General features: G+C 41.3%; 1 protein-coding gene across 2 annotated transcripts in view; it reads right to left on the reverse strand.

The window, feature by feature from the left end:
• RDX (radixin) overlaps positions 1–22,788 on the reverse strand; it is a 54,253-nt gene that overhangs the window by 22,059 nt on the left and 9,406 nt on the right. For both annotated transcript variants that reach the window (XM_077341628.1, XM_077341630.1), the window contains exons 2-7: positions 15,235–15,298; positions 7,190–7,273; positions 4,335–4,430; positions 1,674–1,948; positions 707–790; positions 253–399 (exon numbers count right to left, since the gene is read on the reverse strand). In XM_077341628.1, the coding sequence (XP_077197743.1) occupies positions 253–399; positions 707–790; positions 1,674–1,948; positions 4,335–4,430; positions 7,190–7,273; positions 15,235–15,246 (698 nt within the window). In that variant the 5' untranslated portion in view covers positions 15,247–15,298. The remainder of the gene's footprint in view (positions 1–252; positions 400–706; positions 791–1,673; positions 1,949–4,334; positions 4,431–7,189; positions 7,274–15,234; positions 15,299–22,788) is intronic.

Consider the following 22,788-nt stretch of genomic DNA (forward strand, 5'->3'; position numbering starts at 1 on the left):
TCCTTAGTAAAAGGACAAACGTTTTTGCTTAACAACCCAGGAAGTAAAAGCCCAGTAACGATGACGGATGGAACAGAACCCAGTTTACTTCCCTTGAAAAAGTCTAGCCCTCCACCCACTTGGCTGCTCTCCCCTAAAGCTCAGCTCCTCTCAAAGCACTTTCTAGCTCAGATATACATCTCTTATATTAATACGCTCCTTATTAAGAAGCACAAACTCTGAACAGCAGAGCACTGCAATATTAATACTTACTTGTCATCATGTTCATAAATATTCAAGCCCAGAGCGTCAACACCAAGCCATAATTCAGTTCCCTTTTTGTTCTTTATTTCAAAATAGTTGACGCCGTACATTTCCAAGTCTTGCGCAATCTTGAGATACTCCATCATAGAATCTTCCCTGATCAATGAAAAGAATTAAACCATACAGGCTTGTCTTTTATAGTTACCGAAATAAAGACAGAAACCGTAAAGACCCGCCCAGCAACAAGTTAGCACCAAAAATTAATGGGCACCCACAGAACTTAGAGCTATTAAGGAAGAAACAATAAAAACTGATTACAAATAACCTTGTATTTCAGGAATGAACCAAAACGGCTTTTACTGGGGTGTAATAAACCAAAGACTAACAAGCTAACAAGCTGAATAAAAGACAAACATTACTCCATTTCAAATAAGGAGGACTCTCTCTCTGCTGGGGTAGTTACCTTAACATCCCTCTGTGTTCTTCATGCCAGTTCTGTATTCTTTCTTCCCACTGCTCTTTTGTTAATTTGTGCTGTTCCAAGACACTGTCAAAATAAAAGGTCACCTTTAAAGTGTTCGGGGAGGAGGGTTTGCAAAAACTGCACCATCAGTTTAGGGTTAGGATTAAAAACAAAATACCATGCAAGAACCCTGAATAGCTTTCCAGAGTATATTTAGCTCACTAACATTGGCTTGCATACGGCACCAGTCTATACCCATGGGCATTTTTTTCAAGCAGCCTGTTCATTAAAAAGAAAATAGGTTATCCAAAGGGATGTTAGTCTAGTATGAAAGCTTCATTTCTGCTGTGAGGAAGGCATGGGTGTTTTTAAACTGTCTCCTAGCTGATGGCGACACATTTAAATTAAAGCTTTCCCTGCACTTATATTCTAGGCTCACCCAGTACGTTTAGTAACAACAATACATAGAATCATAGAATAGTAGAGTTGGAGGGGACCTCATGGGTCATCTAGTCCAACCCCCTGCACTATGCAGGACACTCACAACCCATGTTACAGCTCATCCACTGTAACATGAGTTCCAAAAGTTCATACATAAATGATTTAAAACCTGGTGCAGCAGAGAAATTTGTTTCACATGTTAAATGTCAGAAGTGAAGTCAGCCTTGATTTGTAGCTCATCTGACTGTGTTATTCAAATAACTTTCTGACAACTGTAACTTTTAAAGATTTCTTTTCAAATCATGCAAGCAGAGCTGCATGTATATCTAAATTCCATAGACAGACCATTTTCATTTTTATGCCTAATGATCCAACCTTATTTTGCAAATGATCCAACCTTATTTTGTCTTAACCATGTTAACCATAAGCATGGCTTATACTAGTTAGGTTACTAGGAATGGTTGAATTAGTGCACTTTCCTGAACAGAATTTGCCAGGCTTATGATGCGGCACATACGTTTCTTACCGTTGGGGAAGAAGTCTGTCATTTGCCAAATATCCTAGTTTATGTATCTCCTTGTTGTAATCTCCATACTTGGCTTGAACAGCATAAGACGCTAACAGAACTGCAGTTTCTGGTGGACAATAGATTTCATCATTTAAGATGGCTTCTTTGACTTGCAGAAAAAAGAGTCTCTGAGTTATTTCTTGAATCAACTCTTCAGAAACATCCTCAGGAAAAAACTTTGACCTGAATTTGAACTGAAGGGGATTTTCTTTCCTTACATCTTGCTGTGTTACCTAAAATGGAATTTTCAGAGGGGCACAGAATAGCAGAGTTTCAGGAAAAGCCATCTAATCACTGGTTGCTATATACTGTAATTCAACTCTCCAAAGCACAACATTGAAGGGTGTGTGATTCACACAGGCCTCTAAATAATTGATTGCAAATTAGGGAAACATGACAGCTTTCAGAGGCTACATAAAACCATTTAAAGGCCTCATTGTATTCCTTGTGTCACTCCAATTTTCAATATACAAATTCCATTTTTTGAATCCTGCCTAATATAAAAGATAATGATTTAGGAAAAACTCAAGACTTTCAGGCACAGGGACACAAGAACTATCCCACACCAGGGAAGAAAAGGTTACTGTTGACCGGGTTTTCCGAATACTGAAAAGCTAATGACCACAGCAAACAGTGAAATTGCCAAATGAAGTGAATGAGCTCAGTGCTGGAAAACCTGTGGTCAGTTATGAAGAAGAGTTAGCTCTTATATGCCGCTTTTTCTCTACCCGAAGGAGTCTCAAAGCGACTTACATTCACCTTCCCTTTCCTTTCCCCACAAAAGACACCCCGTAAGGTGGGTGAGGCTGAGAGAGCCCTGATATTACTGCTCAGTCAGAACAGCTTTATCAGTGCTGTGTTGAGCCCAAGGTCACCCAGCTGGCTGCAAGTGGGGGAGCACGGAATAAAACCCGACTCACCATGTTAGAAGTCCGCATTCCTAGCTACTACATCAAGCTGGCTTATTTAGATAGCAGCAAGATATTGGTAAGCTACTTCAGGCCATTTTGAAGACACAGGGCTTAAATGTTAAATAAAGATTGTATAAAAAATATAAACACTCAGTCATTATCAAAATGTTTTCTACAATGCAACACAGAAACAGTTGCAGTAAAAAACAATGGAACATGGGCAGAGCACCTCTTAAGACACTACTGGCCACCCTTGGCCACAGCGAGAAATCAGAAACAACCTTTGAGTTCTACCCCTTACTCCTTTCGTGGCAAAGACATATTCAACCAACAGGGAGATTCCCAAATTAGATCACAGAATTTCCAATCACTCAAGAGGAATGGGAAGGCGACTGTAAGCCGCTTTGAGCCTCCTTTGGGTAGGGAAAAGCGGAATATAAGAACCAACTCTTCTTCTTCTTCAACAACATTAAATCAATATGGTGTTTGTCCTGAAGGACACTCCAAGAGTTGGTGTGGTGCATAGGGTGAGGAGGAAAAGAACAGTCAAGATCTATGGAAAGATCACATAATCTGCATAAAGAGATTAGGAATGGGCATGAACCAGCTCCTGATCTAAAGTTTGTGACAAATTTTGGCTGGTTCATGGTTTGCAAAGCGAAGTTTGTGGCAGGTCAGACATCCTTCCATGGCCTGAACCACTCTGTCCTCTGGGCGGCCTTGGCTGGGTTCAGTTCCTGTTGTATTGTTTATGATCACTGAAATTATGTTATTGGATTGCTGTTGTTATTGCTGTTGTATTTATTTGTTATGTACTAATTCGTTCCATGTATCCCCCATGTTGTATGTAAACCGCCCTGAGCCTTATGGAAGGACGGTAAAGAAATCAAATAAATAAATATACTCCTAAACATGTGCCTGGTCAAATGCCTTTTCCTGGGGGCACCTAGTTTGGGGGCCATAACTCAGACCCTGTGAATCCAGTTTGCACCAAACTTGGAGGACCCATAAAGGACAGTCAGCTGGAGCTCCCCTGCAACTTTGGTGTCTCTAGCATGCCGGGGGATGTTCTACTGGGTCATCAACTTTACGAAGAAGCAAACCAGTTGGTCTGGCTCCTAAAAGTTCATGGTGCATGAACTGGGCTTGCTACGAACCATGAACAAAACCACATTTCCCCCATTCGTGCCAATCCCTAACAAAGATATTACATAGTATACAGTACAAACATTAACCAGAGCAGATTTTCATAAAAAACAAATACTGTAACCTTAAAATGTAAATTTCTTTTTCATAAAAATGAGGCTGCTACTTCTGTTGTCGTTCCCCCCTCCCCCTTTTAAAAAAAGCATTTAGAAATGAGATGGCTAACTTTATACATTTATTTAACAACTCTGATCTAATAGTTTAATCCTGGCCTTCAAAATGTTTAACAACTGTGCCATTAAACATTTTTGCTCTAAGGTAAAGGATGTTTGAAAAATGGTTCCAAAGTGAGGATCGGGCAAAACAGTGGAGAAGTGTCAAGCACCCAGAAACAACACACAAAAGCGCATATATTCCTCCATGAGAAAGCAGCAACAACAAAACCACACTTCATATTGAAGAATTACAGTAATAATCATAGATCATGTGTCATATGTCCCATTAAACCTACAGACCAAATGAACTATTTTGGACTGAATTTTTTTTTTTGAAAGTACACTACCTTTTTATTCAACTTTAACCAAGTCGAGTATCCTTTGCTGTCCACATACTGCAGTCCAAAAAACCAGACTTCACGAAGGCCAACTGTTTTTACAACCTTAAAAATAATTTTACTATTAGTGCCACATAAAAGCATCATAATTAAGGCACAGTCTGTTTTTACACAAGCTAATGTGAGGGGGGTCTTTATTTGAGTCTTATTTTATTTACAAAATCCATGCCTCATCCTTCTATTCACATATGGGCTACCAAAGCAGCCAACAAATTTAAACATACATAATAAAAACATTTCTTAAAAACTATTATAACCAAAAACTCACATCATTAAAACAACTAAAAGCAAGCTAAAATGCACATACAAAACCCAGCAAATTCTACAAATGGTACAGAACGTGACTGCCCAGGTCCTTAGGAGGACCCCACACAGGGCTCATATTCGACCGACCGTCCAACAGCTGCACTGGTTGCTGGTGGAGCTTCGTATCAAGTTCAAGGTGCTGATTCTGACCTTTAAGGCCCTACGTGATCTGGGCCCTGCATATCTGAGGAACCACCTCTCCAAGAAAGAACTACACTCAGCAAATATGACCCTGTTGGTGATTCCAGGCTCACCAGTAGCACTTCTGTCTTGTCTGGATTAAGCTTCAGTTTTTTAGTCTGTAGCCATGCTGCCATCAGGGGGAAGCTGGACAGAGGCGCCAGAGATACATACAAGCCACCCATGCCCAAAAAGACCTTGCATAACAAATCTGTGTGCTTAGGAAGGAGGGCAGAGGAAACACAGAAGGCTCCCTTCTGTGCACTGGCCTTGTGCCCATGACAGCTTGGATTCAGCCCCATAATGCTTAACTTTTTAATGAATTCCTATGAATGAATGTATTTGTATTGTTATGAATTACTGTAATAGCAATTGACTATGTTGGAAACTGATCTGAGCAGGATTCCTTGGGGGGGGGGGGTCAAGAAATGCCAAAACAAAATAAATGGAGTTCAGTTGCTGAAGATTTTGAATGATGCAAATGCAATTTTAAAGTTTTTTTTAATGTCTCTGTTCAAAATCAGGGAGCATAACATTTAGAGAACAAGTGGCCTAAGATTCACTTGGGGTCTGCGAAACAGAAGAAATGTTCTTCTTCAAGGGTGAAGTTCGACCACTTCAGCAGCAAGGATGGCAGCCCTAAAATAACTACTGTTGCACACATTCCTCCGTACAGCTTATTTTTCAAGTTTGTTGGGATATTCTGGCTTTCTAATACCTCTAAATATGCTAGCTTCTTTGCATTTATGCAACAATTTTTAAAATTTAACACAAGAACATTTAACTGGAAGATTTTCTCAAAGACAACCCTTCCTTCTTCCTGATGGAAACCTCTTCAGGGTCCACTATGCCCCCACAACAATAATTTCATGAAGATTGGTGGGCGGCAGTGAGTGGCGGGAGTGTTCCATTCCACTCATGGAAAAGACTCAGTTGGGATCCAACCTGTGTATGCTAAGCCTGACTGCTGACCGATGAAAGGTTAATTCTCCTTCATATGAGTTTATACAGTTAGCAAACCCTGAACTTAGTCTGAAGTGGGGACCTGCAACAAAATGCACACTCTCCAGGCCCTGGCAAAAGTGCTTCTCTTCAGGGCTTCCAGCAACCTGAATCAGAAGAATTCACAGAGACATTCTTGTTCCAGGCTGAGAATGTCAAAGCACTGAGGCTGGCTGCTTCCAGCATGGGTTAAGGCTGTCCCCTTACCTCCTAACTAACAGCATGGGTTAAGGCTGTCCCCTTACCTCCTAACTAACAACATGCTAGGAAGGCATGGGAATGACTGCCAGGACTTAGAATCCTAGAATTGGAAGGGACCTCATGGGTCAACCTAGTCCAACCCCCCGCACTATGCAGGACACTCACATCCCAACCGCTCATCTACTGTAACCTGCCACCTCTTTGCCTTCACAGAATCAGCCTCTTCATCAGATGGCTATCCAGCCTCTGTTTAAAAATTTGCAAAGATGGAGACGCCATCATTTATCTTTACAGATTGGGTTTCTTGAAGTAGGAAATTAAGAAAAAAGAAACAAGCCTCATGAAACCTCCCCCATCCAATGGGGACTCAGATTCAGCTGAAGACAGAGTCTCCACCCACTTTCTCCACAAATAGAAGTGAAGAAAGATTCTCTAATTTGGGCCAAGTTTCTATAGTATTCTGAAAGCAACCAGATGCCTCACTCTTTTACAAATCACTCAGAAGCTAAACTGAATCTTCTCTTCTCCCTTCCTTCCTACCCTGGAAGAGGTCAGAAGAATCTCTCTTGAGGTTTGGGCAGCACTCAATCAGCATACTACTCTCCAATGTACAACACATTATATTTTGAAATCTCTTCATTTTGGTCTGGGTTCAGCATCAACTCTCAGGATGCCGGCAAACAGTCTTCTTCACCTCAACAACCACCTGGAGAGGCTTCCTTTCCTTGCATTTTAGAGGATTACATCATTAGGGAAGTGGAGGAGGGAGAACTCTGTATATCTAAAGATTTCCCCATATATGCAGAAACTACACGCTTGTGGAAGGCTCCAAGTTGCTGGATTTTTATCAACACAGTACAATTTAAATATTAGTTGGATACCATTTGACATAACCTATGCACTCAAAGCGCGGTTTGTTTATAAAGGATAACCTTGCAACACTCTGAACGAGGAAGTAATATTTAAAATGTGCATAACATTAAGATACCAAAGTCATATGATTTTCACAATCTGTATGGTAGTTTTACTAGACAAATTAGTGATTTTTAGTGCGCCAGGAAAAACAAGTCCCAAATGAATGTATCATGAGATGTTTACACATGGAGAAAGGTTACCTGATCAAATAGTTGTTTCCCTGTTGTATTAGGCTGGATGGCAAACTCCAACTCTGCATCCATGGTGGTCACCCTTACATTGATCTGTATAAAGCAAAAACATATTCAAAAGTTCTAATATCTTGATCAATATTGAAGTACTGAAATTACTACCATTACTTTTCATTTTTTTGCCTATAAGCAAAAAGCAGAACAATCTATGACTTGTATTTAAACAAAATCTTTTTGAAGCGCTTGTTCAAACTGTGTAGGGTTTCTCAATCATACAATCACAGAATATAAGACCATCAATGTTAACTACCACTTCACCTTACTCCATATGATGTTTGATATACATGAACTATATTCACACAGGAAATGAAGCCATTTAATTCATAACAGATGACAAATATTTACTTTATAATTCATCATTCTCATTGGGATTAAACCCAATCAACAGAACCTTCCCTGCCCCCAAGGCGAGCGTGCCTCCAGGAGCAGCAGGGCTTGCCGCACAGCCATTCCTATAGGACTCGGGTTTGCAGGAAGGCTGGCTGGGCTTCTGACCCTCTCTTCTTTGTGTTCTGTATTTTCTAGGCTTTGTTGGTCATCTGCCAGTGGGCAACTCCCAACTGTGATTCCTGTCAGTGTGGGAGGGGAGTCTCCCCCCCCCTCATTGGCTTTCCATTCGGTTTGCTTCTTGCATGTAGCAGCTGTTTCACTGCACTCTAAAACACATGACATTGGCCAATTCCACAGTTTAGGTATGCCAGCCACCAATTCTACTTTTCAGCAGCTGGGGACTGAGTATTCAAAGGTAGTTGGAGATAGGATGGGAGATGGCAGCAGCCTCAGCATTCTACCTTTCACAAGATTACTCATTACCATTTTAGAGTGTCTGTGGACACACCTTGCAACTGTTTCAGCCACCAAAAACAACTGTGTCACAGGCCCACACTGGATCAGAGCCTTGCAGCATTATAATATAACTAGTAATCAAGCCCGCTGTACTAACAATACAGCAGGTGCTAGATCATGGTCTCGCGGCCGGCGAGTCTGCAGGCCGCCGGCACGCGGGACATGGCGGCCTGACACGGCGAGAGGCGCTTCCTATATCTTTAACAGCTGGAAACTTGACACAGACCTTAGATCGCCCAGTGCCACTTGGTGAAGCTCCAAGATCCTGCAGAGTCTGACCAATGGTTGTTAAGGCTGAAAGAGACTAGCTTGGCTACTCACCATTATGTGATTCTGTCTACTGTTTCTATTGCAAATGGTCTGCTAATATATCACCATACTCAAGCTCTGGAGGATTCAAAGACTAGAAGCGCCTGTTTGATAAGGAGTCTGTGCATGCACATGAGGTCTCAAGCCATCACCTCAACAACTGCTCCACATGGAAAGAGCTGGAAGCCAGTCTGAAACCAAACACTACCATCCACAAAGACATGCAAAGGCAGTTTCGTCTAGGGCGGCAGCAGCGGCAACAAGTATTGCTGGGCCTTGGAGACTCGATTGCATGCATGGCTAAAAACAATGTGGTCAACGTCTTCACTGAATCCTACACATTCTTCAGGCCATCTCCAAATATGTTTTGCCTGAACACTTGTAGTGTGATACAGTGGGGACCATATTCATTTTCTCAGTGAGGATATGCAGAGTGAGTTTCTCCATCGGTGCTACAGCAAATGCTATTACTAAAAAGCTTTAAAAAGCTAAATACTTTAGCATCATGGTAGGCTCCAGGTATCTCAAAACACAAACAACTGTAATGTGTTCAGGGATGCTGAAATTGGTGAAATAAGCAAATCAGTGGACATCAGGGGAGAGCGGGATACAAATGTAATAAAAAGAGAATATGTTGAAATTTCTGCATGACACAGATATGAAGGAAACGTCTTGTATTGAAAGTGATAACATACAGACCGTTGTCATATGATATTTGGGGATAATATAAAAATCTGGAAGTCATTGTTGTTTGGGGGAATAATCCTCAGAGATTTTTGTACCTTGCTCTCCACACAACTGAAATCTTGGGTTGGTACAAAGAGGTCAGGCCAAGTAAAGGAAAAGACAGAGCCAAATAAAAGAGAGAAGTGGCATGGGGGCAGGTATTATGCTATTGCCCCAGGGCTTACAAAAACCTATGACCCACCCTGCTCAGAAAGACAGAAATCCAAAGACAGCTACAGGCATGCATCACAGAACTCTTTAAGCATCCACAAGACTAGGACAGTAGCTGAACTTGCAAAGACAGTGTGTTCCACACAAGCAGACACCAAGCCACCGGTGGCAGGGACGCTTTTAAACTAGGCAAAGTTATATGATGCACTGTGCTTTGAAGCAGCTCACACTCCTAAGCCTGTACCTGAGTTCTAGAGAGACACCAGCAGCTTTCCTTGCTGTCCTGATCTCAGAGCAAGAGAGAAGCATAATATCAATACAAAAAGAAAGCCCAGTTAGCCCCTGCTTTTAAGCTACTTCACAAGAGGGTTCTCTTTAATAGCTGCAATCTGATTGGCTACTGATTTCTACTAGATGGCTTTTCCACCTAAGGAGTTTCAGTGACTCAGCACCATCACATACATATTTCCTCAGAACTAAGAACTGAGTCCCACAGGCTTTAATGGCACTTATTCCCAGTAAGACGAACAGTGGACTCATCATCTCTGCATTGCCTCTCCCATCACAAGAGGACAGCAGGCTGTGTGGCCTTACATGGACACCAAGATACGCCAATTGATTTAAGTTTCCGTTTTCATATTTAAATATATAAATATACAATGTCATGCTGGGTGTTAGGGGTGCTGGTGGTGCTGGCTGCTTTTGATTACCAGATTGTCTGAATTAAGTGTTCAAACATTAGTGGGGAACAATTACTGAAGTCTGGACATGTACCCTCACATACTCTACTCCAGGGGTAGTCAGCCTGTGGTCCTCCAGATGTTCATGGACTACAAATCCCTGGAGTAGAGTACAATCCCTCGTGGTTGTAGTCCATGAACATCTGGAGTCCATGAACATTTGTAGTCCACGAACATCTGGAGAACCACAGGTTGACTACCCCTGCTTTACTCTGAGAGCCCATATGGCAAATTAGGACAAATTCTTCAATTGTTTATGGGTGCTTTCCCCCCCCCCTTTTATTTAGAAAATACTGATAGAAATTCTACGTCTATCCATCAAACAATTCCAAAGATAGACGTCTGCCAGTAAAAAAAAAAAAAAGATGGAACCACTTTACTTAATTTAAAGACAAAAATTATGCTCAGAGGCAAGTCACACAGTCCACAACACAACTGAATGTAGAATTACTATTTGCTTTGTTTGGAGCTGCTTGCCTAGAGCAGACCATGGGCAATGCAGAAGGAGCTGAAGGTTTTGCCTTGCAGGGGTGGCCCCAATTGTGGCTCTCCAGATATCTATGGACTACAATTACCATGAACCCCTATGCTGGCAGGGACTCATGGTAATTGCAGCCCATAGACATCTGGAGAGCCACAGCTTGGCCACCCCTCCAAGGAAGAGGCTCTTTTCACGAATGACTCACTTCACTAACTATACTCAATGTACCTGGCTGACCGCACTCATAATCTGTTCCTGGCAACATGCTTCTTTTAGACATTTGTCACCAATTTCTCCGTCACAACACTCCAGATGAGAGGTGCTATCTCTGACTGGGCCTGGGAGTAAAAGGATGCTGACTGCTGCTCTTGATGGATTTTAAGTAACTTATATTAATTGTTTTTATTGTATAACTAGTTTTAAATTGCTGCATACCACCCCAAGCATGGTGTGCGAAGAGGGGCAGTTCTATAAATCCAACAGCAAATAAATTAAATAAATTGATGTCAATTTACAAATTTAATAAACTCAGAAACTACTGACTAAATAAAAGCAGCAATTTCAGTGGCTGGGTATGCAATCTGCCTTCCCCCCCCCCCCCCCAGAATCACTCAGAGGAGGCAGTGGACGGACACCATGTTCTACTTGCGATTGAAGACAACAACAACGTTCTAATTGTGATTGTGGGAATGTTTTTTTTCCACAACCAACCAATTCTGTATTAACCTCATCTACTTCATCTGGAGGGGATCTTTGTTTTAATGAAGCTATTTGCTGTGCAGAGGAAGGCCATGGGAAGCCATCTCTGCTCATCCCTTGCCTTGAAAACCCCATGGTCCTAGAGTCACAATGAGTCAGTTGCAACTTGATGGCACACAAATATTACAGAAGAAATGCAAGAGATTAGACAATATACTGCTTAAACTCAGTTGGGTTAAGCTTTCTATCATAAACCCAGGGAAGATTGGGGGGGGCTTGGGGGGGGAGTTGCTCCTGGACCATTCCTGTTAATGGAGAGGCAGGTCAGTACTGTTGCTATGATTGCCTTCTTACAGTTACGTCCAGCTTGTAAACTTCCTCTTGCTACACTGACCTCGGCTACTGGGTTATTCTAACATGGATCAGTCAGTACTGGGCCGCAGCTCCTCCTCATCCTCCTTCTGCAGCTGCTGCCTCAGGGGCTGCCCCGCCACTCTGCTGCCGGCTCACCTGTGGTGCTATCCAGCGGCCACCATGGCTGGGGCTCCCCCTCGGTGTGGCCGCCCCCCAGCGGGCAGCAGTAAGTCAGGGGCGCTGGCAGGAAAGCAAGTGGAGCAGGGGCTCAGATGGCCCCGGCAACATCCCTCGGCAAAAGACTACCCCCCCCCGCGCCTCAGTAAAATTGTCAAGTGTTGACTGGTCCCTGGTGATAAAAAGGTTGGGGACCACTGCATAGAGCACCTGGAGGAGGGCGAACTGTTCATAGTGTATTTGGCTACATGATTGCTAACCTTGCCTGCTTTCATTCTTGTGTTTTAAATATAAAAACATTTGTATAATCTCAGTTTGGCTGCTACACTGCTATCCACTTCAAGTCCAAGGGGGAAAACGTTGAATAGAAATGCTTTAAAGGAATATCCTTCAAGAATCTCAGCAGTATTTTATACCAGGTTTGCTGGATGCTGAGTTTATTTTTTAAAAGGCTTTCAGTACAATGCTGAAGTGATAAAAATAAACTCCCCCATAAGGCTGGGACATCTGTGCACTCAGACTTGTCACAGCATAAAGTCTTGTGTATTTTTTGGAAAAACCCCTATACAATTTATTTTAATAGAAGTGTAATCACATTGTTAAATCAGGGTACAGTAAAATTAATTTTAATAACAGTGGCCACATTATTACCAGCTTTGAAGATTAAACAAAGTGCCTTAAGATCTGTATTTAATTGCTGGCTTACGTTAATTGCAATGCTAACAGAAAGTCTTCTTTGATAATATTCTACTACGCACAAGCAACATATTTGGAAATGAATACCTTGGGTTTAATGTTAATAGCTGGGTTGCTGATGGTACATCTACATTTCAATAGTACACAAAATAATTTTGGGCATCTTCTGTTGTGATCTGTGTTTTGCCTGCTTTACATAATATCCCAGGCGAAATTCAAGAAGATCGTTACACATGTCATTATAGTCTCATACATTCAATAGCAAATGTAAAAAATCAGCACACGTATATTCCATGAAGGCACATCAGGGCATCAGTTAACTGAACCATTCTACATTAAATCCTGTTAACTTCAAGAAAAGCATATGATGTTTACAGAGGTCCATCTAATAAAAGAAGAGTAAGAGAAGTAGAATGACATGAAAGCAGCTTTCTGGGATCACATGAGAGGCATGGCTCCAAATCCTCTCTGTACCCAAACAAATCAGAAGAACCCCAACACTATGGGGGAAGAGATACGTCCAAGAGCCACAATTCTTAACCTTGCATATTAGAGAGGTATCAAAAAGGTTAACCTTGATCAAGGTTAGTCCATGCCATTGGCTCTTCCAATCAGCATTCCATTTTCTTCTAAGATGTAAGTGAGCGTCTTGGCTGAAAGACAACTCAATCGGCTTGAACATCTGATATTAACTGAAGATACTAGGTATGGTGTTTAGTAACTGCATATACTGATCTACAAGATACATCTATCTTGAGGCAAAGAGTTCATACTACAAATTATACTGATCTGTTGACAAAGTTCCTATGGCACTGAGGACACAGCTAGAATGTTATTTTTGCTCTTGTTTGGATGAATAATTAAGCAAATATTCTAAATATCCAGATTCCTAATAAAAGGAAGGTTAGACATCAGCTCCACTTAAAATATTTCCTCTACCATACATCAACGCAAAACTCTGCAGAAGTGCAATCCCTGAATTTCTGAAGAGTTTCATGATCCTCTATGGTGAAACAAAAACAGGTGAAACTAATGCTGAACAATGAATGCATTAGTACTCCTGACTTTAAGCAGCAGGTAAGTGGCGCAGAGTGATAAGTGGCTGAAAGGCTGTCTGAAAGCTCTGCCCATGAGGCTGGGAGTTCAATCCCAGCAGCTGGCTCAAGGTTGACTCAGCCTTCCATCCTTCCAAGGTCGGTAAAATAAGTACCCAGCTTGCTGGGGGATAAAACGGTAATGACTGGGGAAGGCACTGGCAAGGCCACCCTGTATTGAGTCTGCCGTGAAAACGATGGAGAGCGTCACCCAAGGGTCAGACATGACTCGGTGCTTGCACAGGGGATACCTTTACCTTTTTAAGGACTACTTGCATGCAAACAAAGAAGAACTGTTAAATGTTGAATCAGCAGCCACCAATGGCCATAAAGGATGCCGATCCGATTGCCCTCTCTCAGTGCCAGTGCTCCATAAACCCTTGTCATTAAACACAAACATGAATCCAGTTAAATCCTTCTGTGGGAATGGTGTGGCAGTAGTCAATACCAGGTCCTCAGAGTACCTCATTACTTCAGAACATACCCTTACACAAGGGAAACGAAACAAGATTGTCCTGGTTTCTCGACAGCAGGGCTTCTTTATTTCTATAGTTGAGAACAAAGGGTCTTTATACTTCCAGACAATAACATTATTCAGCTGCCTTTTAAATCTATAGAACTTATAGTTGCAGCAGTGAGACCGGGAAACCCAAGGTCACTGGCTCTGGTTTTAGACAGACTTCCTTCCATGTGTGCATGTACACAAACATAAAATTAGAACCCAGATAAGAAAAACAAGTGTTTGTTTTGATACCCAGCTTTTCAATACCCAAAGCGGCTTACAATCGCCTTCCCTTTCTCTCCCGTAAGTGGGGTAAGCGCAGTCTTGAGAAATTACTACAATTTGTCTCCATCCTTCAACAGTTAAGGAGAATCTATGGTTGATTAAGCTTGAAGGAAGGACAATTTCACACTTCAGTCAGGAGGATCCCAACCCAGGGCCAATCATTTGGACAATTTTAACCCTTGCCCGACTCTTCCCCCAATTTTGTGTATTTAAAGAGTTTTATGAATAGTGAGATGAAACGTGTTGCCCTTTGCAAAAAAGACTCCAGAAATTACTGAAACAGGACACCACACCTTTTTTTTCTGCACGAATTCACAAGGCTTAGCAAACCTGGTTTCAGTTCATAAACTCCCTGCGGCACGGAAATGTCATCTTGTACTCTGTAAAGCTCCAAAACAGTACTGATAACAATAGTTCTTCAATCAATCAATAAATGTCCACAATAAATGAATGCATCTCAGCATTTTCTTTCTTCTTTGCTTGAAAGATTTGAAAATACGTGCTTTTTCCCTTTACACTTTCACAACTTATGTCCAGGAAAAGTATGCGTGTCTCTGACACTGATTTCGGCCTTCATACTTTTACAACATGCTGCCGACATGGAAACTCAACACTGTTCCCCTGCCACCCATGAAGGCAAACCGCACTAAAAGTGGAAGGAACTTCATACAGAGGCCTGGATAACCGGGCTATCCACTTCTAACAGTTTTGCTCCTAAAGTTCCTACCTGGCAAGCAAAACTTCTATGCACTCTTCCTTACATGCAAAACCTCTAGACCATGCCCTTCTTTTGAAGTTTCCTACTCTGGCAGCATGTCTGTTCAGGAGAATAAAAGGAGACCCATTTGCCATGAGATCACAGACTGAACTAAAAGCCTATCAAGTTCTAGAAAGGGAAGAAGTGGTTTACTTACTGGCTTCGGCATTTTTCCCTCTCTTCTGTGCTGCTGCTTCTTTCAAATCATTTATTGTAGCTTTCTGTCAAAATACAAGTATAAAAGTGAGTCTTTTGAGATAGTCATCTGCCATCTTTCCATCTAACTGTTCAAGGTTAGCTAGAGGTCACTGGGTTGTTTATGACTAACTGCCACCCACGGCCCTCTAACAAACCACTTAACTGACCCAAATATATGATAACTTTCCAGCATACTATTAGTATATAAATACATATACCACCATTATTCTTAAATAGAAGAAGGAATAGCACTAGCATAACTGAATGAGTAGTTAGGCTTTGGCAAGCACTAAAATTGTTCCTTGCTACCTGCTTGCACCAAGTGACAGTGATCTTTTCCATGTACACAAGGAGATATACCACTATCATATACACAACATACTATAAGGTATTTCTTCTGAAATGTCCAAAATTGAAGGCCAGGTGAGCAGCCAGTTGCTCTACAAGCACACTGAAAAACAAGGTAACACGGATACCTTGCCACCACTTTATGGCTGCTTGTGAAAGTGGAACTGCTCGTGTGCTGTTGGATCTAACTAAACAATTACAGAACGGTATACCAACATTCTGCTTCTCAGTTTGGTGTAGTAGTAGACTTGTGAGATGAAAACTGTGGAAACCAGTATTCCATTCGGCATGATGGTCACTGGGAGGTCCTGGGCCAGTCACCCACTCTTAACCTCTACCTTGCTCATGAGGTTGCTGTAAGGATAAAACCTACGGGAATCAAATATGATGCCTTAAGCTTCCTGAAGGGCAGGTAAAAGCAGAAAAGCTCCACTGGGAATGCACCATACAGGCCAGGTGTAACAGATGACAGCTTCCTTTGTTTTCTATTAAGTGCTGGCTACTTAAGAAAACAGAGCCTGTTGTGGCACAGAGTGGTAATGCAGCAGTCATGCAGTCTGAATGCTCTGCCCATGAGGCTGGGAGTTCGATCCCAGCAGCCAGCTCATGGTTGACTCAGCCCTCCATCCTTCCGATGTCGGTAAAATTAGTACCCAGCTTGCTGGGGGGTAAACGGTAATGACTGGGGAAGGGAATGGCAAACCACCCCGTATAGAGTCTGCCATGAAAACGCTAGAGGGCGTCCCCCCCAAGGGTCAGACATGACTCGGTGCTTGCACAGGGAATACCTTTACCTTTTTACTTAAGAAAACATTGCAAGTAAATACCACTGCATAAAAGATCGACCTTGGAAGGGCCACTGGAATCTTAGGATGCAATTCTACGTGCAATATCACAAGAATTCTCAATGTCAAGAAATCTCCCTTATCTTCTAAAGAAAGCTTGAAGTTCGCTGCCACCGGCGGGGTTTATGAGCAAGTGACACAAGTATCTTTTCTCTCAACCTTCATTCCTACCTGGTCTGAGTCAGAATCCAAGCCATGTGAACCAGTCTTTGGACAGAAATTAGTGCACACATCTACAGCCAAACTGTATAGCAAGCCTTGCCCTTGTTATACTCAAGTGTAATATCAAAACCTTGTGTATGTGCAAAGGACTGAACAAGGAACTGGATTACCTGGTTAACTATGTTAACCAGGGGAAAAACCAGGGGGGGGGGACTAGCTTCTGACAGATTTGGAGGTTACAAGATAATATATGTAAACATGCAAAAAGTATTAGAAGTGTAAATTTTCCAGTTTCTGTAAGCAAACAACTAGGGGACATTGTGACCTCATGGTTTGACATCCGTTTTCTTGATACATTCCTGCTTTTATTTTTCTGCCGAGGGGGGAAGGAATCCTGCCTTTGTTCCTCCAAAGAGCTCAAAGCCATGGAGCGTCCCTCCCGCCATTTTCTCCTTGGAACAACCTGTGAGGTAGGTTAGTTCAAATGAACAGATCAAGTTCACCCATGGTACCCTAATGACAACATCACACCAGCTCCCTAACAGAACAGAAATCCTTGATTATACAGGGGAAAGTGACCTTCAGCAGTCTTTCAGCCTATCTGCCTGCTTTAGGGATTGATTACACTGAAGGAATCCAACTATACTTGTTTTATCAGTGAACGTGAGTTAAGAATAGGTTAAAAAGATGCCACCACACCCTGAGGCAATTTTAAAGAATGGGGAGGCACTGGGATAAATCTTTAGCACTCTTTACAAATTAAGCAGCATTTTCCAGACTGTGGTGACATTTTGGTTGCCATTTGAGCTTTTTCACAATAGAGAACAACTGATCAATTTATTTCTTTGGTCATTTGAAGATAAATTATCAAGTCCCTGCTCTTCCCAAACCTAATTCTTTCACTCTTTAATCATGTAACATTTTCTGTAGAACTCCAGTGATTTCCTGTTCTTCAGATTCTGTCCAACTTATGAATATCTATGCGAAATGTCAACACAATATTCCAATAAAAGCCTCACCAATAGTTTACCTCACTCAGAGGTATTTCTACTTTGCTCAGCTATTAATGCAACCTACTGTGGTATTGTTAGCCAACTTAAATGCCAACAATTACTATCTCCACAATTTTTCTGTAATGCCACCTAAACATATTTACACCCCTTATTCAAAGACAAGAGCTTACATATTTAGGCAAGGAGATATACTTTTGGGGACATTATCAAGATGCAGATAACGGCATAGTACAAAGATACTTTTGCTTACATTTAACAGAGAGAAGCAAACAGAGTTACAAAAACACAAGTCCAAAAGGAAGTACCTTTAAGTATATCATCAATCACAAGACAAAAGATTTTGTTATGAACGCTTGTCACAATAAAATGTAAAGTAGATCATCAGGGCTTTTCATTCAGAAAGCAATTTTAACAGACAACAGAACCACCAACTGACTTTTTTCAAACCCTGCTAGACTCCATCAATAGAAGAGACCAAGAAGTTATCCATCACACATATACATGCAAAAACAACAACTTTTATTTATGGAGAACTGAATTGAACTGCATGGGGTCACATGAAAGTAATATTTTCAGATAAATTTGTTAACTAGAAAGTCTGTATGGCACAATATAGACCTAACATTTCCAAGCACTTGGAACAGCTCAGACCTCCTCTACCCTTCATGATGTAGCATAATGTCTGCAACTGATATTAATAATTCAGGGCCAGTGTTAATTGAGGGTTTGTAATGAGAATCTGAAGCTTGTTTCGACAAGCTTTAGCTTTTAACACTGACCATAGTTACTGTTAATATCAGTGCTGGAGAAATGATGGAAGAGGGGGGCAGAATTCCTGGAGAAAAAAAGAGCACAAGACTGCAGGGAACAAAAAAAATACAGGTTCATCTACAGAGCCATTCTGTAAATGTTCTCATACATGAGAACATTTGGGACTATGCATCTGCCACCTTCTTTGGATCCATGCATAATAGAGGAAATTGAGTAAACCAGGATAGAGGAACCAGTTATAGGGTACATCCCACAGCCTGCTGAATACAAGTTCAGGAGGCCCACTGGATGAATTGTTCCCAAAGTTAAGCCACAGCTAGTGCATCAGACTCTCGGTGCCATGTGTGCGGCAGCTTGTCTATGAAGAAGAGCCTCCATGGGATGAATGGTATAACTGTAACAAATTAATGGCAACCACCGGATGTTGTCCAAGATTTCCCACAGTCTTAGTAGAACTGCCCAGGAGCTAGAAGGAGCCAGCTTTAAACTCAAGAAAGAAAGGGATGATTTACATAATTGCTGCTGTAATAGTGTATCCAACCTATCAGAAGAGGGGCTGTGGGTTGTACATATAAAATACTCTAGAATGGTAATTTAAATTATGAGTTATAGTCGTAACTGCCAGACTGAATCGTTATGATTGGGCTTCCGTAAACCCACTCACCAGCTTCCCATGGCTGTGTTTACTAGCCTTGTTGTAGAAAGGATGGCCTGCAACACAGATGCCAGAATTTTTGATGAACGCTGTTGGCTGAAGAAGGCAAGAAAAGAAACAGCAGGAGCCTTCTCACATGTGGGAGGGATTCCTGTTGTCTCTCAGTTCCACAATCAAGCACAGAAACCACTACCTCTCCCCCAAGCCCTCTTGAGCATGCCAGCAGAGGCAGGGGAGGTGAGAAAATTGGTGGCAACCACAGATAACATCTAGCCAATGAGTTAAAAATCTTTGGAGTTGAAGCTATGAGATGAGATCCCCCAAAAAGAATTATTGCAAGGAAAAACAAACTGCTGAAAAGTTGTTTCTTCATAAATTTGCATGTTAAAATTATTAAAAATTATAACTCACAAAAATGGTTTATTTTCTACATAATTTTCCAAACTATGTAATTTTGAATTTAAAACCTGTTCTTTAAGGCAGACGCGATATCACAAGATGTAGCATATACAGACTTCAGAACTGCACTTTCTACTTCCCTCACAGCATTAATGAAAGTATTCAAATACTACAGATCCCTGAAACACTTTTCTTATTCCAAGGAGATGCTGATCTATTTCTACTATACCGAATATAGTTTTCAGCTAGGTGTACAACTGTATTAGAGTAATCAAACAACACTCACTTAACTTGGGGGACCCCACAAAGCACATGGAAATACTGCATCTATTTCCTTTATCAGAAACACATACTTCTTAAAGTTAACAATCACTAGCTTAGTTCAAATATAATTTAAACCCTTGACATTTAACAGCAATTCTGTATGGGAGAAGTAGCCAAGTTGTTCCTACAATTCCCATGAACCCCTGCCAGTATGATGCTGGCTCATGGGAACCGTAGTCAATGGACATCTGGAGAGCCACAGTTTGGCCACCCCTGCGTATGGTAACTGTTTAGACACATTTTTGTATCTTTCAAAGCAGTTTCAGTAGATTTCAAGAGTAATCCATAGAAAGTCAGTCACCTTCAGATTAAAATATTGGCTGCCGTAAGTAACAGGAAAGTTTCTCACAACAAAACAATAATTAGTACAGTTCAGTCATAGACATTTAAAAGATATTTCAGCCTAAAACAGCCAAAGAGTTGCAAATTTGGTTCTACTATCCCAGTACTCACTTCACAAACAGGATTATATTTTTGGATATATTTGTTTGTTTTACAGACTGACCCTTTCTAGTCACGGTCTCATGGCAGTTGACAACATAAAAACCTGAACATTAGTTAAAACATAATAGGTTAAAAACTAGTTTCAGCATTAAATATTAAAATAAAATGCTCTGATAGATTCCTGGACAGGAGCTAAAACAATCCATATTTCCGTTCTATGTCCCTGGTTCTGAGGATGGCGGGGGTGGGGGGCAATTCTGATGTAACTGGAGGCTTATATTGGCCTCAACCACACGCCTAGCGGAAGAGCACCATTTTACAGGACCTTTGGAATTCTGATCTCTGCTGGCAGTTTGTTCTACCACTTCTTTGTGAAGCGAGGACAGTGAATCCAATATGCACATTGCTTTCGGTAAGCTGGAATTTTCATTTAAATTTCCACAAGGTTTAAAAGTATATAAATCACTACTAAACATTGGTGAACGCAGAGCTCTCTCTCTCTCCCTCCAAAGGCAACTTACCAAAGTTTATCATTTCTACTAGTAGCAAACCCTGTCTTAAAAATACGCTCTAAAAGGGGTGGTGGGACAGATGGGCTGATGAGATGGACTGCCGTGGTGCTGCAGAGCACAGCTGGCTACCCTGCCTGTTTCCTGACAGGAAAGAGGCCTAGAGCACAACAGCCACGCCATAGGAGTTGGGCTGCCAGGGTTGGTGCAGTGCCACAGAGCACAGCCATCTGGCCTCTTCCTCCCCCCCCCCCTTTAGCTTCTGCTGGCTCTTCTTCCTCCCAAGTGCCTGGAAGTGGCACAAAGGAGGAGGAGGAAGTATGGGGCAGGCAAGACCCATGATTGGCCCACAGAGAGGGACTGCCCTCCCCCTATTGGATGCATGTCCCCCACTGAGGGCCAAACGCGGTGTGTTTTAACTATTGCCTCAGTAGCATGCAAACTGGGTTTTATTAGGGCTACAGATGTGATCTTGCCCAACCAAACTAAACACCTTTTGTTCATAATTCAGCACTGGCATGGTAGTAAACACAAGTGTCACTCACCCCAACAGAAAATGTGACAGCCAGTCTTTTGGGAAGTATATCACAAGCCAAGTTAAAAGTATGATAACATTATGTCACTAGTCTGCATAACACATGAAAGGTATATTGGGGCTTCTCAGAGGAAACACAGCTTGGGGGGGCAAAGCACTGAGATATACAAGCTCTAGGAAATTTATGCCTAAACACACAATTTTCATCAGCACCTTGAACTGCAACTAGAAGCATACTGTCAAGCAAAGCAGGCAACCATACAATGACATGGGTCTTCTGCCACGCCACAACTGTGGCAAGATAAAAGCAACAAGAATCTCCAGCTTTCAAGAGCAAGGCACTGGCATAGTAATTGTGAGATCATTAAATCATTTGGGTTTTTCACCAACACAGAAAGTACGTACATATTCCAGTAATATGCATTCTTTACTTGAGAGGAAGGTCCAAATAATTAGTATAGGATTTCCAAGTTAAGTATCACTCCAGGAGAGGGAGAGAGGGAGAGAGAGACAGACAGAGATTCTAATAAACTCTTGAAGAGATTATGACTGATCATTTGGCGACTGTAAGGCAACATTTTATCATCAGAATAAAAACCAGATGCAGCATCTCCCACCCGTTTGAAACAAACATTAATGGCAAACTCTGCATACTGAAGAGAAACACATCAGGATTTGTACAAGGCCTTCTGTAGTTTTCTTCTGAATCCAATTGTGTGACCAGTATAGCATAAATTACAGACAGAACATTAAATAAATTGACAGAATCAAGAATTAAAGCCAAGCAATTAAGTAACATTTATATCTCTAGTTAAGCTACATAAGCACAAATATAAGCTAGAAGTGAAATTAATTTGCCTCCTAAATGTCCCTCAGGCACTTTCATAGGATTTTGAAAGATCAGAGAAACAAAGCTACACTTACAACTCTCCAATCAGAGACTCTGTGGGAAAGGAACAGCCAATGATGTCAGTTTTTCAACCATTCATGCTGTGATTCTTCCACCCCAGAATAGATTAATAACAAATGCCATTTAGGAACAGGATATACGCAATGCTTTTCAAACAATTAAAGAATTCCAACATCATGGTTAAAGGAACAGTAGAGCTATTTATCCTTACTTCAAATTATATATATATATATATATATATATATATAAAAACACACACACACACACTGAATACAAAGCAGAACTGATCCACTAGGACCTAAAAGAAAGTTTCTTGGTATTCTAAGCAAGTCTTGTATACTACATCTGTGGAGAAGTATGAAGAATCCTATAGCTAAACAAATCCATATAATTTAACATCATTATTAACAATCTGAAACTTGTTTTAAAATCTGTAACAGGAACTTGCCACCACAAAATGCTATAGTCAGTAATTACAAATTCAAACTCTGTCTATATTTACACCATTTATAGTGCACCTTTCTCACTAGGGCTCAAGGTGGATTGCAGGTTAATTGAATACAATCGACAAGATAGGACATTCAATAAACTATGAAAT

Source organism: Paroedura picta, chromosome 6 (genome assembly GCF_049243985.1).
Source record: "Paroedura picta isolate Pp20150507F chromosome 6, Ppicta_v3.0, whole genome shotgun sequence".
Taxonomy (NCBI): Eukaryota; Metazoa; Chordata; class Lepidosauria; order Squamata; family Gekkonidae; genus Paroedura; species Paroedura picta.